This window comes from Cygnus atratus, chromosome 22, assembly GCF_013377495.2.
Source record: "Cygnus atratus isolate AKBS03 ecotype Queensland, Australia chromosome 22, CAtr_DNAZoo_HiC_assembly, whole genome shotgun sequence".
Lineage (NCBI taxonomy): Eukaryota > Metazoa > Chordata > Aves > Anseriformes > Anatidae > Cygnus > Cygnus atratus.
In genome coordinates, this window is record NC_066383.1 from 1,291,520 (window position 1) to 1,309,038 (window position 17,519).

At 43.5% G+C, this 17,519-nt stretch overlaps 1 protein-coding gene across 8 annotated transcripts in view; it reads left to right on the forward strand.

Moving 5' to 3' along the window:
• Positions 1 to 16,836, forward strand: part of FLI1 (Fli-1 proto-oncogene, ETS transcription factor) — an 89,561-nt gene extending 72,725 nt beyond the window's left edge. For 4 of the 8 annotated variants that reach the window (XM_050715090.1, XM_050715092.1, XM_050715091.1 and 1 more), the window contains 3 exons: positions 11,339 to 11,401; positions 12,704 to 12,751; positions 13,865 to 16,834. In XM_050715090.1, the coding sequence (XP_050571047.1) occupies positions 11,339 to 11,401; positions 12,704 to 12,751; positions 13,865 to 14,394 (641 nt within the window). In that variant the 3' untranslated portion in view covers positions 14,395 to 16,834. Of the gene's footprint in view, positions 1 to 9,966; positions 10,033 to 11,338; positions 11,402 to 12,703; positions 12,752 to 13,864 lie in introns of all 8 variants that reach the window. The other 4 variants (XM_050715089.1, XM_035555638.2, XM_035555636.2 and 1 more) reach the window with 3 other exon arrangements.
• The last annotated feature ends 683 nt before the right edge of the window (positions 16,837 to 17,519 follow it).

Sequence of the window (17,519 nt, forward strand, 5' to 3'; positions counted from 1 at the left end):
GAGATTTTAAATTGCTTGCCTTCAGCGTGGTGTCATTTAAGTAGGGTTCCATAGGGAAATGGAAAGTATATTCGCATACAACGGCATTTAGAAGGCCAGAGGGCTGTGTCCTGTATGCTTGTGAGAGCTCAGGCCTCAGTCCAACCCATTTTTAAAATCCATGCTTACTTTCCTGCGTGTTGGGGTCTGCATAACTCACGTGGTTAACATACAAGCCTAAACGCTGTGCAGGGTTTGAACCCAGGTGCCGATCTCTTAGCAGGGGAGTGCTGGCAACTTCCAAAGAGGTAGAACCGTTAAGTGTTGATGTGTAAAATTACACGTGTCTAACCCGACGTGTGTGGTGCTTAGCAGTATATGCTGGGACGCGCTGCAGCAGGTATTTGTGCAGTGAGGCGGCAAAGCGGGATGAAGGAAGGCTCGGCCGATAAAGGCAATGCCAGCACATCGCATGTGAGAATTTAGGGGAGCGATTCTGTGTGGCTGTTTGCTTCCAGGCTACAGGTTACATATGATCTTGTTTATAAGGCTGGGTTCAGCACGGGTCTTTATCCCTGCATACATCAGGATCAGCCTAAGGCAATATAATTAGCTTACAACAGCGGTAAATGAGGACTGCCTGAAGTCTCATAAATCCAACCTAAATTCTAGCAAATATCTGCCTCTGCAGAAGGATACAGAAAAAGCTGGTGCACTACCTGGAGTTTCAAAGATATACAAGATTTGCTTGTGAATACATGAATGTAAGATACAAATCTTAAGGATTTTGTCCATCGCTGTTACGTGTTTAGGTTTGCATTATAAAAGCGCTCCTGAACAGTAAGTATTTTTGTTTGGATATAAGTTGTATTTGCTTTTTGTTTTATTCAGTTGTTGGCAAATTAAAAAAAGATAAACCAGTGAGCTCTGAAACTCACACAGCGTGGTTTCCCGCGGGTTTGTACCAGTGTTCATTATGAGTTCCCAGGGAAGAGTTTCCTGATGTCGGAGCATTAATGACATCCCTCTCATGCCGATTTCTTGGTACCTTCCAAAATGAGTCCAAGCTGCAGCTTCTCTCCCAGTCCGGGCTGCAATCTTCTCTGATCTCTTCTCTTTCCCAGCAGTTTCTTTTAAATTGGTAGGAATGTTTTAAAACTCTTCAGCACTCCTGCTTGTCAAATTTGGTGACAATTTCAAGTGACAAGTTCAAAAGTTTCGGGGACAGGAGGGAGAGGGGCGAGCAGGCGGCACAGGCGGCACGATTGCACCAGCACGGTTCCCTCAGGGAAGTAATCTCAAACTCCTGCATAAAATTCTTCTCTCGAAAAGCCCATTTTTTCAGGTCTGAAAGGTCGTCATGTGAAAACTACTGACCAGTTTCAGTAAACTCTTCTTTTGGGTATGTCAGCAAGGCCCCTTGTTCACAGCAAAGGTTATAAGCCCTCTGGTCTTATTCGTGTCAGAGAAAGAGCAGTGGCAGCTTTGCGCCCTCTTAACTGCACACGCTAAAGGGTTTGCTGATGATATTTGTGTGCCCGGTGATGAAATATCCCTTATCCATTTTTAGCTTGGTAGCAGAAAAAGGGGAGGCTTTTTTGGTGCTTCTTTTGTTGTGACTGTGTGGCCAAAGCAGGGATTTATGATTTCAGGAGAGACAGTAGCTAGCACTCTTGGATTTTTCTTTTTTCTTTCTTTTTTTTTTTTAATTGTTTTCCTTTGAAATTCCAGAGTTAGTGTTTTGTCTGCTTTCTCCCTGACCCTCTTCGGAGGCAGGCGTGTGTTTTTTCACCAGAAAAACTGGAAACAAAGAATCGTTGTCTTTAAGCTGTAGCAGGCAGGAAACCCAACTCACAAGGGATCACCCTGAGCCAGCGCTGTCCCAGAGTAGACTCCAGTTCTCTGAATTCAACCTGACAGCTTGTCTGGAGCACTTTCTAAGTAACCATTATCCTTCCTTTTCTCCCAGCAAAAGAGCTATTATTTTTTTGCCTGGGGTGCATGGCAAGCAATGTTTTTGCACATGTGGGGGGGTTACATGTTTGCTGGGGTGCAGTCCCTCCTATGAAAAGCTCTTGGAAGTACTTTTGCTGTTTCCTAAGACAAGAGTAAATGTGTTTCCTGATAATGAGTTAAATGGGCAAATGCTGTAAAAACGTTTGCTGCAAAGCGTGCGCATGTGTGTCTTCCCTTCCCTTTTCTCTTATGTGTGTATTGCTGCGTCTAGCTTTTTTCTCTGCGAATATGCGTTTCTTTTTCTTTACTTCTCCATTTGTCTCCGCGCATTTTCAGTACATGAATGCAGCAAACACATTAACCCTTCACTTTCCTCCTGCCCCGTTTGCTTCTGTGCCTGCACAGTGCTGTGAGCGTATTTGTGCACATTGGTGTGTGTGCTTTAGATGAATGTGCATTTAGATGTGCGAAGGGTGCTCAGAAGCATGCCTTTAACAACATGCGATCGTACGTCTGCATTTTCGCTCTGTAGTATGCCTGTCTGCATGTGGCTCTTCACGTCTGCAGCCCCGCATGGCTCAGCAACGCGTGGGTGACTGTGCGCGTTGGCTGGAAAGTGACTGCTTTACAAAGCTGCCTCGGGGAGGGATTCTTAGGACACAGTCTTCATCACGGGCTGCGCACTGGGACTTCTGCTGCCGTTATTAAAAAAAGCAACAACAACAGAAAAATTCTCACTACTTCCTCCTTTTCTTTATAATGTGTCTTTGTAAGCACTGCGCAGGGTAGCTCAGACATGAATCAGGAAGTTCCACCGCTGCACGGCTCAGGGATGTTTTTCTAGCCCCGCTCGCGCAACTGGGGGCTGTCACCTATAGCTCAAAGCAAACTGGGAGTGACTCCAAGTTTGGGAGGCCAGAGCCCTCCTGCGAGTGGGGGAGCAGAGCTGCAGGCTGTAGAGCCGCTGTGTGTAGCAGCTCCTTCAGGTCACCCTTTGGAAATCCTGCACCCTAGTTTTGTGCATGCACTCTGTTAGGCTCCAGATCCTGGCTGACATTGGGACGAAGCGGGCTTCAACACGGTGCTCAGATCCAAAAATGGATCTAGGACAGGAGTTAAACTGGAAAAGTTTGAACGCTTTGGTGTGTATTTCCTTAGAGATAGCAACGCATAACTGGGCTTTCAGCTACTTCCAGTGATTGCCCAGGTTAAACCTCCTCTTCGCATGCATGCTCTGCCTCAGGTTCCTCGTGTAAATCCAGCTCTCACGTAGTCCCTTCTCCCTTGGTTGGAGCTGACTTTGAGTCAAAACCCAATGTTGTTCCAAGCCTGGTCTGTGCTCACTGTGCCAGTTCCTCATCTGTAAAACAGGTTCATAGCAATGCAGAGTTGTTTGATAATAAATTTGTTGGTTTTTTTTTGGTTTTGTTTTTGTTTTCTTAATTGTGAAATAACCAGATAGTCTGAAAATGGGGCTGTACCACAGAAGTTATTTTGAAATTATTTTGTACTCAGCTAGTTGCTTCCTCTTACTGGAGAGACTTAGAATTACCTAATTCCACATATGATCCACATACTGGTGATTCTGTAGCAGAAGGAGCAGGACATTGTGGTCTTGAAGCAGAAACGAATGAGTTTTGTGCTGGAAGGCACTGGAAAGTCTTACATAATCATGAGAACAGCCACAGTAACGTTGGCTGTGAATGACACAGAGCCTGACATATGGCATACATACTAACTAATTATTTTAATTAGCAGAAATAGTAAATTGGAAAGTAATTCATTGCAAGAGAATTGATACTGTGGGTGAGATTTTGAGGTCTCTGTACACAGAACTCCATGCGGCTCATACCTGGGTGCCATAGGCTAATTGTTAAGAGATGCCAAGTACTAATTTGCACAAATAGTTTGAATAGGCCAGAGGATTCCTTGCACTCTGTTCTGCTTTCCCCCTCTGTTCCACCATCTCTGCCACAGTGTACAGCCTCCTGCAAACAAATGACAGCACCCACAGTCTTACTGCTTTGTGCTAAGAAAAACTGCATCTAGGGTGCTGCTGACGTTGTAAAGTTTTGCATGGTGTGTATTGAGCATTTAGCACTTACACTTTGAGCCAGAGTGGGCCTGGGAAGGCCCTTGCCTTCTGTTTGCTGCCATGATTTAAAACAATCCATCTAATGTTTCTAGGAGGAGCTGGAGGTGTTCTTGGCTTCTTTGCCCCTCCAGAAACCCACAGTCTAGGTTTCTTCTCTCCAACTGGCTTTAAACACAACTCCACCTCTTCAATGCGATCTCCAGCAGGTTAAATGACAGGAGTGTGAGGGCTGGACGCTCAGCAGTTTGGCAGGTCTTGCTTACATGTTTGGTTTGCAGCAGTAGTGTTTTTTGTTCCCATGCGCCTACGTTGGGATTTTTCCAGGATACCAGAATAGTGCCAGTCCTAGACACCACACACTACCTCGCTTCGGGAGGAAAAGCGGTGTGGTCCCATGCCCTCCTTTCTCTCTCTCCCTCTCTAAACCAGTTGCCACAAAATAGACCCCAAGTGACCACTTAGATTAATCACAAGTCTGGATCCCTGAGGACACCTGGTTCTGCTTTCCCCATTTAGAGACGCTAATTTAAATTCCAGCCACTAAGCCAGGATCTTTCTTCCTACTGAAGCGGGAGGACTCATTGCAAAAACCAGAATGTATTCAGTATGGAGAATCCCAAGGATTCCATAGCCCGCTTCAGATTTGCAGCCTCCTTCCCCTGATTTGCTACACTGAAATTTGTAAGGCCAAGTCCTGCCTGCTAATGAAATGCCTGTGCTCCCTAACAAAATAAGAAGGTATTCAGGAGCAGTTCATTCTGTATTTCATTTTGGGGGGTCTTTTTTTGTCATGTGAGCTGGAGTCACTCTACCTTTCTTTGTAAAGCACCTCAAGATTCCCTGGTACAGAATCGCTCAATGGCTGCAGTTATTGCTGTTGTTACTACTGAGCCCAGCCAGCAGGACAGACTGGGGCAGAGGCTGCCAGTGTGTTTCAAAGGGAAATGGAGGCAGTGATGGTAAGCAGTGAGACAATTCACTGGGACCTGGGAGACTTAGTTACCTTTATTTTCTTCCTGGCTCTGTCCCCTTGACGTAGGACAAGCCACTTTCCATCTTTTGGCTGCCTAGTCTCCTTGGAGGTGTCAACTCCATTAGGTAGAGACTGGGGAGCTCTCTTTACTTCTTAGCTCCTACCATGCTGGGGAATCCAGATGCTCCTGTGAGTTTGCTGCACATGTGTTTCCCCAGACACCTTCTACAAAAGTTGGTTCCAGGAATAAATCCCACCTCAGGGGATGAAAGCTTCCTGGGAGGCTTCGAGACCCCACTCAGCTCTGCGACAGCGTGAGTTCCAGTGGTGCCTCCCCAGTACCTCCCAGGGCTCCTCACGTGGGAGATGTGACGGGGACAGGATTTGCTCAGGCAGACCTCAGCATTCAGACACTGCTGTGTTACGTATAGTGTTACATTTCAGGACGCTGCTCAATCCGGACACGCAGTCCCGTGGCTGTTGTGCTAACCCAGGCATGATACTGCCCACGGGTCTGACTGAGGGAGCTAATCTTCAGACCAGTCACCCCGCACCTTGACGGTGAACCCCAGCAGTTCACAAAGCAGCCAGTGCCTGGCTGGGAAAGCACTGCCGCTGCTGCCAGTGATGCCATGAACACAATAAATACGCCGCGCTGCTCCTTCCCAACCGTGCTTGGAAACTGGGGTCCTACGCCAGCAGAGATGGCGTTTCAGGGAAGATCCTACTATAGTGCCTAGAGAGTGGTTGGTCCATAAATGACCCAGACCCACTGTATCCATCCTGGAAGAAAAAGAAAACAACTCAAAAAGGAGGATATCGACAGGCCCAGTGCCCGTCATTCTCCTGGACAGGCTAGTAGCACAAAATAGTGCCTGAATCTGGCTTGACTGAAAAAGCTCCTACGGAGAAAGCAGGATGAAGGGGCTGTCAGCACTCACTGAGCAGCTCAGGAAGTACGGGGACTGTGAGCCTATTGTTCAGCTGAAACTCCGCCCCCCCCCCCCCCCCCCCTTGCTTCTCCCCTCTGTCCCAAGCTTTCAGATTTATAAAGCACCATTTCTTTTAATTTGTAAAAAAAAACTTTTTAAAGCTTATCAAAGAGGGTTTGCTCTCTAATACATCATATCTTAAACACAGGTTCCCTAATGGCTTGTTCATTGGACTGCATTCAAGCTTAAACAACTGCTAGGCATCTGGGATGGTCTTCTTGTGGTGTGGAAGTCTGCTTGGGGATTTTAAGCCTGGTTTCCTAGGGAAATGAGCTTGTGGGTGTCTCTCCGTCTGTCCCTAGCCCACAGCAATATTTAAGCCTGTTAGTCTATTTAGACTAAATATGATCCAGAGGTAGGGGGAACAGGAACAAAGTAGCATTCAAGCAGAGAGGTGGGGGGGGGTCTGTGAAGGTGGGCTAGTGGTTCGGTGGGGCCTGCCTTATCTTCCCTCCTGCAGTGCCGTACCTCCTCCACTTACACAGTACAAAGTGCAGCCGTTCTCCTCCTCCTTGTCCCCGAAACTCATCCAGGAGATGCCTGGGACACACTCCTCATCCTCTTCCCCACATCAAGTCCCTCCTTTGTTGTGCCAGGCAGTCTGACAAGAAGAAGCTGCAGAGATCTGGATCCTTTAGCTCATCTCTTGGTCTTTACAGGACAGCCTGCCTGATGGCCAGACTTGATCTCACTGATTTTGACATGTCCTAAGCCTTTTCCCGGCTTTCTGTGTGGCCTAGCAGACTGTTCCACCACTGTGCTATTTCTCATTTACATCTAATTCCTGAGGAATCAATAGACTTTGAAAAGTGTGTTGCACAGAAGAGGATGAGGACGTCCAAATGGCACAGAGGCTGGCGAGGTAGGAGCTGAGGAAAGATCTGGGGGGAGAAAGTACAGGCAACGGTTAGGAAAGGTCCAGAGACCAATGCCACGTGGTGTGTTCGACAGTCGGATTTCTGGGAAAGGCATTTCATCTGGTAAAAGGCAGCTAAGGCTGAGGAAAGAGCGTTTATGCATGTAAATAAATAAAACGATATTTAACCTTCTTCCCAGGCGTGTTGTGAGTATGAATGTTTGCAAAGCTGTGAGATCCTTAGTTGAAAGGTGCTGTGAAAGTGCAAAGCATTATTAATATCCTTTACCTTACTCATAATAGAGTATGCATTCATTCTGGGGAATTTCTGGACATAAACCAGACAGCTGCAGAATGACATTTCTTGAAAGCATCTATGATTTATTTTGTGCTCTTTAATTCCATTTTGTATTGAATACACATTTATCATAGGACTGTTGTTCCACTGGGTCTTTTGAGTCTAAAACAGACTGAGGGACCTGATCCTTTGCTGGTATAAATTGGCCCCTTACTTCACTGTAGCTATTTGCTGATTTACACCAGAAAAGAACCTCATTCCAAATCTTTTAATTGAATTTCCATAGCTCGGCAAGTTTTGGTGTAAAATCCAAGTGGTTTTAAAGACAGATAAGATTCTCCCTGTAACTAACCGTCTGGCTGGAGTTCTGTAGGATCTCTTCAAGCCACTGGGCGTCATGTCCTGGGAACGATATTGTTTTTGCAGAAACTCGAGTCTCTGGATAGGTTCCCTGGCTCTGCCTTTTCCATTTTGTTTTAAACACGTTCAGCTTTAGAGTCTGGGCCTGGAAGCTGGGAGGGCTGATGTGGTTCTTTCACATTGCACGGATTTTTGTGAAAACAAAACAAAAATAGCTTAGTGGATTTGGATTTTTTATTTTTTTTGAGAGAGAGAGAGAGAAAGAAAAAGTTGGAAACTTGCGCTAGCTGAGTGAACACGTTTCAATAGCAATGCCTGTATTGCTCTGATGTTTAACCCTTCTCACTGGTGCGAAGTCGCAGTCAAAACTGAGCTTCATCCTAACATCCTAACATGACTGTCCCTATAAATGCCCACCCATCACTCTGCAATACATTCTATATGTGGAAACTGAGGCAAAGGGACTCATCTGAGGCATGCTAAACCTGGGTTAAACCTGGGCTGAGTCCCATGCACACCGACCTTCCAAGCCAACATTTTAAGGCCTAAACTGTACCCTACAAGGAAACCCATTCAGAGAGGTTTTGAATGATAAATTCAGACAGGCTTAGCCAAACTTCTCCGGAGAACCCAGCCTTGATCCTTTAAAGCCCAAACAGCTGTAGCACACACACCTGGTCAGCACATCTGATTGTGATAGTGTCACGTAATGTTAAAAAAACTGTAGGAGATGCATGCCACATTCTTTCCGTGACACTGTGAGCAAAGCAGACTCCTCCTCAGTGACAAGCTTCTCCATCTGGAGGAGGAGGAGGATGATCATCTATCCAGATGATGGCCTATTTGCTTACCCAAAGCACGCTGATGCATGCGAATCAACCAACCCATCTGTGGCAGCTGATTCGCCTCAGTCAAATTTCTGACCCAAATCAGAGAAAACTGAAAATTTTCAAAAGGAGTCCTGCTACTTTTTGGAAAGGATTTTTTCCTGATTTGAAAATAACTTTTTTGTTGGAAAATTGCTCTTTCTTTTTAACAGGATCACCACGTAAGTGATGCTTCCGTTAAAATCACATAATAGCAAAACTATTTTTGAGGCAACCAAAATGTACATTAGCATCACAATCTGTGGAAATTTCTGAGGTTTTGCCTTTCTCTCTCAACTCAGAACTGCTATGTTGTCTTCAGAATATTTCCCCAAACATTTCTTTAATAGCTCTACTGGTAATACTTATAAAGGATATCCCAGGGGAGAAATGAAAGTCAGAGGCTGGCTGCAAAGAGGACATGGGAAAAGCCAGTGGTTACTCCGGACCTCATCTCTGCTCTCCCGGTCTCAGTCACTGACAGAGCAGCAGCCCGAGCTCCAGGCGCGCTCAGCCGTGGTAGGATTTGCACGATGGTTTTCCAGCAAGGAAAATGCCACCCATGCAAACAGTGGCTTATTTACAGCAACGACAGCTGCCGAGGACTGAGCTGGGGATAAAGTTCCCTGGCAGCGCCCGGCTGCCAGCCAGTTTCCAGCCCTGCTGCTCCGTGCCCGGCCACGGAGCGGGGACAGCACGGCTGGGGCTGTGCCTCCCTCCTCCCGAGATGTCCTGCCGCGCTCTTTGTACCAGCCTGAAACCGTAGCAGTTTGTTTTTCAGTCTGATCTGTTTGCACTGGGGTTTGCGGTTTCTAGTTAGAAAAAAAAAAAAAGGCAAATAAATAAAATGAAAAGAACACCAGGCACATTAAATGAGTTCTTTTCCCCCCTGTTTTCCTCTCTTCCCTCCTCCTCTTTCTCTCCCTCTCTTCCCCTCCCTTCCCCTCTCCCGTCCCCTCTCTGTTTTCCTTTTCATGCCAATAACTAGAAGGCTGTAATTTCAAAGCTGCAGCGGCTTTCCCAGCGCCAGGAGGAATGTGCAAGTGCCTGGGATGTTTCTGCAGGGAGCTGCGCAGCCCTGCTGCGCTGTGTGGCACGATGGGGCACGGGGCAGTGCCCGCTCCTGCCCACCAGCATGGCCAGAGGGGTATTTTGAATTTCACCCGAGAGGATGCTATTTTTCCTATCTTTCCATCTTAAAATAGCTTTTTTTATTGTGTGTTTCAAGTCCGTCGTATGGAATAACACAAAATTTCGTCCTCCTTTCCTGCCCGTTTCTGTCATCTTGGGATAAGAGAAAGAGGGTCTCCTTCTCGATGGGATGAGCTGCACTCTGAACTCCACTGAGTGCACTGACTCTACTTCATGGTCAGAAGGTGTCATATCCGAGCATCGTCCTGACCATCACATTGACAGCCTGTTGCCTGGCTGTGAGGGAGCAGGAGCACAGGAGATGTGGCAGAGGAAAACCAATAGTATATGCATAATACCAAGGCAGTTGGGACCAAGATACAAAGCTAGATTCTTGCAAGTTTTTTTTCTGGGAAGAGTTGATTTCAACCCCTCTGTGCCTGTTGTCTTTTGTCATTAGATCCCTCCTATGATGCAGTCAGGAGAACAGGATGGGGCAGTAATATGAATTCTGGCCTTACCAAAAGTAAGTCGTCCCAACGGGAATCACAAATTCTGCAATGGAAGATCAAAATGAGACTGTGGGAAAGATGGACATGGTTGGCTTGTGTTATGAGCATCAGAATGGTGGAGGACTTAGGGATACTAAGACAAGAGCTAGAATTATGTTATGAAAAGAAAATTGACACAAATACTTTTATCATTGAATCGTGTATTAAAGACAACTGCAGCTGTTACAGTAGAACAAACCTCTGCTACACCCCAGATTTAATTAAGGAGCCAGGATCAGGTCCTCCCTATAAACAGAAACTCTTGGTAACCACATTCCCTGTATTTTGGTGTAGTATTTTTAGGGACAGATATAGACAGCAAGGGCAGATTCTCAATTTCCTACTACTTTTCAGGAAGTAAGATTCCATACAAAGCCAAGCAGGCAGCTAGGGCCCCTACTACATGAGCTGCTACTCACACAACTGTTCTTGTTTCTTACTGTTTTTATTGTGTCCCTGAGTTCACAATACACTCTGGGTCATAGGCTGATATCTCAATGGAAATATCAGTTCCTTGTCCCTAAAGACTGTATTCTAGTTAACCTAACCAGCTGATATCAAGCCATACTCTCCCCTGCTTCCACTGCTGGGGCATATCCCTGTACAGCAGTGCAAGATGGACTCACTTGACCCTCAACAAGAACCTATGAGGTGCAAATAAATGTGGCAGAACCTGGCTGTCAGATTATGCTTCCTTTGCTTTGCAGCTTTGTGAACTACATGTGCTCTAAATGTGAAGACTAGTCTTTGAGTTACAGTTTTCTGTTACAAGAAATGATATGAAGAAGAGGAACAGATGTTAATGTTGAAGTGATTTATAGAAATGGCCATGATATTTTCAACTAAATGTTTGATTTAATAAAACCAAAACTTGTTCGCCTAAAAAGGTTGGTTTAAAAAAGTATTCCCATTTCCAAAGAAATATTGAAAGAAGTTCCGACATAGAAGTAGGTCAGAATTTATACATTAAAAGAATTCCAATTCCTGTTCAAAGCATGTATCTAAACTAGAATGGGAGTTAAGTTATAATAAAAGACAGAAAATGAATGAGGTATCTACATAATATTTTTCCTTGCCTAGTCTACATATTTTCATTTTACAGTGAAATTTTAAGTTTCCAGTGAAACCTCTTATTTTTCTAGTGCAATCTCAAAAATACCAGCTCTTAGGATTAGAAAACTTCCCAGTCACTATTATTCCTGTTCAATGTATCTTGTCTTGTTCTCTGACCATTCCTCCCTGTCTGTTCTAGTACATATAAGATCTTTCCTGTTTTTACAGGCCCTCCTGTTGCAGGGACGCAAAATGTGAATAAGACAACAGAACAGCAACGGCCCCAGCCAGGTAACTGTTGATTGTGTCACCACTGCATTTGCTAAGTAACTGTACTAGATTGGGAGAATAAATGTGTCAACCAGCAACAACCATGGACACAGGACAAACATGCAGACCCTTACAGGGAAGTCTTAGAATTATGAGTCAACTGTGACCCAGCAGTGACAGCAATTGTTCCAAAATGTTTCTATTTTACTCTATTGTCCTTCCCCATTCAAAAGAAACATCCTTGTTTCAGCTGAGTCACATGCAGTGCCTAGCATCAGTTGCATCTCCTTTGAAGCATCATGATATGAAGTGCAATGGGTCCTGAAGCAGTTAAAGGCATGGAGCTGTTAATGCTGCAGCAGTGCAGTGCCTGCTCGCTAGCCCCTCACCTCCGTTGCAGTGATGTTCAATGGAGGCATCTCCAAACAGAATCACGGGGTTCCCCAGTGTCAAAGAAAACCAAATAAGAAAAGCAAACCCTGCTGGACAGTGAGCAGTAGTGTTTCCTTCTAGTTTCCCGAGGGGCCTTTGAAAAGCTAAACACCACCTTCTTTGCTTTGCACAGCTGCTTTCTATCTTTTTTTTTTTTTTAGGGGGTTGGTTCGTTTGGCATCATTTCAATCCACGAGCAAATGCTATAGATCCAAATCACCAAAACCAGAGGGAAGCAAAGGAGAAGTGTAGACATTAGAGCTGAGGAGGCCCCACAAAAAGGGAAGGAATTCATTCCTAATAAATGCATCGTGGAGTTTTCAAGAAACACAGCCTCATTGGAGCCAGTGATAAAACTCCTGTTACTCTCATTTGTCTAACGTTCTGTTTGCTTCAGCAACGGAGAGTTGGGTGAACTTTTCATTGACCTCAGAGGGAAGCAAGCTAGACAGTTAACAAGTGAATTTGAAAATTTCTTCTGTTGACTAGCTATTTTTATAAGAAATATATTTGCTTCTGATTTGTTACTTCTTTGCTCTCCCACACTTGTTTTTTTTCCACGCAGCTAAATGTTCTAATTGACACATAAGTGTAGGGTATGTCCAAAGAGATTACGATCTTTGAAAGCAGGCAAGTCTGAAACCACTGTCAGAACAACAGTGCCATTTTGGATTCCACAAATAATTGGTGGTTGATTGCTAAAAAAGAAATAGACACATCAGGTCTGTTCCGTAGCCTAGGAGAAAAGGCAGTACAAGTGAAGCAAGAAGGTGAACATTTGATCTTGTTTCTAGAATAAATAATAATGAATTGTTATTTCTTTTTGATGAGACAGGTTTCTAAATAGCTTTTGTGTTGTTTTTTTTTGTTTTGTTTTTGTTTTTTCTTTAGATCCCTATCAAATCCTGGGGCCTACCAGTAGCCGTCTTGCCAATCCAGGTAAGTTCCTCTTAAATTCCAGACCACCATTGTCACTTCCATGTGATCTACTGCTCCAGTCTGTACTGAATGAGTAGCTGTCTGCTTTTGGGGTACACTGTGAGGGTCATGGGTCTTAGTAGTTGTGGCCTCACAACCGCTTTTGCAAAAATCACCACAGTAATGTAAGGAAAGTGGTGTGATATCACCTTTATCAGGATAAAATCACCATCCTGAATGTGCTTACCCCAAACTAGTATTCCCAAAGAAGAGCCTTTTAGGGGACTTAATTCCTACTCTCTCAGATTTGCAGCGCAGGTTTGTTCTCCAAACAAACTCTCTGTCTGCTGCGGATTAAGAGCAGGGAAGGCACAAAACATCTCTGAAAGTCACAGCATAGTGACTGTCCCCAGCAGGTCATATGAAGGAAACAATTCCTGGCTTTGGGGACTAAGATGTTGCCTAAATCTTGCTTGAACTAAACAAACTCCTATACTGCTCAGGAGTAGTAATGGAAATTCAAAAAATTGGGCTTAATCATTAGAGAGGGCCAGGCCAACTATAGGCATTTTGCATTGATACTGTTTGCTTACTGATGTAATGTCTGAAGGCAATAGTGAAGGAAACACCCTCATAAGCTTCTTTACCTTTACTGTTAGTATAACCACACCAAATAAAACATCTCATCTGGGGAAGAAATAATCTTATGTATCTCAGATTACCAACTGGCAAATAAACTGTAAGTATCCAAAATAATATCTATGGTAAAGAGTAAGCAATTCAGACTTGAAATAGTCTGAATAGACTTGAAATAGTCTGAATGTCAACCATTCAGAGAAAAATTTTGCAGAACACTATGCTCGGGAAAAGGCCTGTTTATGAATAGCTCAAAGATTTTAAGGCCAAAGGCGACCATTATGAAATCTAATCTGACCTCAAACTCATAAACAGAACAAAGGGTTGACTAACTTGTTTGCTGGAAATAGTTTATCCATTCCTACGTAAGATTTTCTAAGGCTTGAAGGAGCAGTTCCCAGTAAAGATCGAGATAGTCCTTCTGTTTCCTGCCTTTGTCTTTGCTTTTAAGCAGGAAGCACAATGTCATTTCCTTTCCTTTTGGCTTGCTTCTCGCAGGGAGCGGGCAGATCCAACTGTGGCAGTTCCTCCTCGAGTTGCTGTCGGACAGTTCCAACGCCAGCTGTATCACATGGGAAGGGACCAATGGGGAATTCAAGATGACGGACCCTGATGAAGTGGCACGGCGCTGGGGAGAACGCAAAAGCAAGCCCAATATGAATTATGACAAGCTGAGCCGAGCCCTCCGATACTACTATGATAAGAACATTATGACCAAAGTGCATGGCAAAAGGTATGCCTACAAATTTGACTTTCATGGCATTGCCCAGGCTCTCCAGCCTCATCCCACTGAATCATCAATGTACAAGTATCCATCAGATCTCTCCTACATGCCTTCTTACCATGCCCATCAGCAGAAGGTGAACTTTGTACCCCCACACCCTTCTTCTATGCCTGTCACATCATCCAGTTTCTTTGGAGCTGCCTCACCTTATTGGACCTCCCCTGCTGGAAGCATTTATCCAAACCCCAATGTCCCTCGCCATCCCAACGCCCATGTATCACCACACTTGGGCAGCTATTACTAGATGCTTTTATCTTCGAGTGGCCTTAATCAGTCTCATTGGACTTTTTCTTTACTTCTGGTATTTTTATGTTTTTTGGGGGGACCCTTAATGGATAATTGTGGCCTTTCTGGGGCAAGAATTAAAACTGGATATTGGTTATTCCTGGATCAACCCTTTTACTTTTGTAACTTTGCCTCTTGTGTCTTGAACTGAGAGATGGATGCTTCTTTGGGCCAGTACTCTGCATTTTCTTTTTTTTTTTTTTTTTTTTTTTTTTAATGCTTATGTCCTCTGTAGGAATTGACTATGAAGATTGTTCACCATTACCTGGAATGATTATTAGCTTTTTGATGAGAGAAATTTTTAAGAATTCAAAGGAGGTTGACAAGACATAGACCCAACTGTGGGTCTTAGGAAAAGATGACTACATTTTTTTTTTCTCACTTTGAAGAGGGTAGGCAATTTGACCATAAAGTCATGAGGACCTTGGGCTGCAGGGGACCACAACTGGAATCTTAGCTTTAAGGCAGATGAGGATTTTCACCCAACTGGAAATTAAGAAAATATATATATTCATATATATATATGTACATGTATATTTTAAGAAGTAAAGGGCATTGAAGGAACTTTTCTAGGCTGTACAAGTTCAGTAGACTGTGTATTAACTCCAGAAACATCAGAAACCAGAACAAAAAGTAACCTAATATCAAGCACAGACATTCTTTGAAAGCAAAAGTGAAGTAAAATAAATGACAGCAGGCCCTTGAGCTCTGCCAGAGTCTTAGGGATCGCTAAATGCTACCGATTCGCGAACGCTGTGCGTTTGTCAGACCGTCATTCAAAGGGTCAACAAATCAGAAGGCAAATTACTGTATAAATTATGCAGAGTTATTTTTCCCTATATCTCACAGTTTTAAAAGAGAGAGTAAATAAAACGAGTTGACCTCGGTCACAAATGCAGGTTTGTTTTTTACTATCAGCTCAGTTGTTTGTGGGTTGTTTTTGTTTGTTGTTTTTTTTTTTTAATGTAATTTGTACATCTTTCCAATCTGTACATTTGGGCTGTAGCTTTGTACTTTTTTGCTAAAAAAAATAAAAAAATAAGACATGAGTAATGTATCTGTTGGAGATAGTCTTGGTCCTGCAATTGGATCCATAATTGACTCCCAAATTAGCCAGAAACCTTCCAGATTTCCTGGGTTTGTCTAGAGTAGATTTTTTTTTCTTGTATTAGCCTGTCATAGTTGTTTGCAAATTAACTCCATTTAGTTAACATGTTTCTACTGAAGCTGATTGAAAACATACATTGACATTTTAAAGTGACCTACTTCAATATTTTGTGATTATTTTTCACCAAAATCTGGAACTTTGGAAACATTTTAACCACTTCACAGGGAAAATTATCAAATACTTCTCACGACATCTTTTGAAGACTTTTGCTATGGGTTGTCATTTAAATGCTAAACATTTGAAAATTCTCAGCCATCTCTAATTTTGCACGTGTTAATTTGATGATCCACAAATGGTGATTTGGTGCCATAAACAGAAGGGTAAACCACAATCATTCATGTTTTAGAACAGATGTCTATCACGGGTTAGACTTACATCTATAACCTATTAGCTAACTTGTATTAACCGGCAACCAATTAACAGGATCACAAATATCTAATCTAGACATAACCTCTGGGACTCTGTGTGTGTGCAAGATTTGGTCCATGTGCATCCGATTGCAGGATGAGAGCCTGAAACCAGAACATTATAGTCTGCTCATAACTTTAAACAGAAGCACTGATGCCATTATTTAACAAAAAGGAAGAATAAGATCAAGCTAATCAGTTTAGGTCTTAGTGCTTTTGGGATGTTTATAAGTAACATTACTGCAATAATCGCAAAATTTAAGTATGAAGAAATTACCCATGGAAATGGGGCTTTTGCTACTATATATATGCAATGTACTTTTTGGATATTAAAATATATATAATTTTGCAAGTAATCTTGGTGTTTTTTAAAAATGTATTAAGTGTTACAATGAAACTGTTGTATGAAGAAGATGATGTAAAAAATGTGACAAAATAAATGGTGGTTTTCTTCTCTAAGGCATCATATTGTCCCACTCTCTCCCTCCCCTCTCATGCCTGCTGAAAGAGCATGAACTTGCATCTAAATTAAATTCAACTAAAAGGAAAACAACAAATCTCCATAGTAGTAGCAATCATCATCCTTATCACTGTAAAATAATATCAACTTCTTATTCCAGAAAATTTGTGTCTCTGGAGCTGGCGTTTATCAGACCTAATTTAGGTATTGAAGTGTCTAAATCAGAAACCTAGGCTCCATCTTTTGTCCATGTGGGGAGAGAGAGAGAGAGAGAGAATGAGAACGTGATGGAGTAGCTGGAGCTCGAGGAGGTGAAGTGTCTTGCATGAGGACGGTGGCAGAGCTGTGAGCAGGCCTTTGCCCAGTGCCCCAGCGACTGGGTCACAGCCCTGTGCCGAGTGCTGGAACATGCAGCCTCCCTGTGAGCGCCACAACCGACCTAATGGACATCTCCGACTGTTCACTCTTCAGGGTACTCAACAAGCCGTTGGCAGAATGTGTATGTGCAATGCTGTGTGTATTACCAGCCTGCCTGTCTGCTCATGTTTCTCACCTAACCCCAAACCCCAGGGAAACCCAGTGCTCCAAAGCATTCCTGAGATGGAGTAAGAGTCTGCAAAAACAAGCACCGCCAAGGAATCTTCTGATTGTGTATAAAGGTCAGGCAAAGGCACTTCCTGTATTTTTTCAGACACACGGTGGTCCTGAGAGATAGCTTGATCTTTCTGCAGATTTGATAAACCCTTAGAAATACACAACTGCACAAGTACACCATTTCCTTCCTCCACACACAACCTTTTGTTGCTAAGTTTCTAGTACAATAGCTTTCACCGGCTTAATTAGCAAGCCTGGGCTATGAAAAAGAGTTATGTTAAAGAGTGTGTTCAAGCACCACAGAGCTGTTCCCTTTGTGTATTCAGCCACAGTTGCTCAATTTAGCCATAAAAGTGAGTGTTTTTTGCATGTCTCTATTGTTTTTCGCTTCATTGTGATCTGGATTCGTTCTGGCTATGCATCATCAATAGAAGTATCAAGTATTTTCTTCTCAT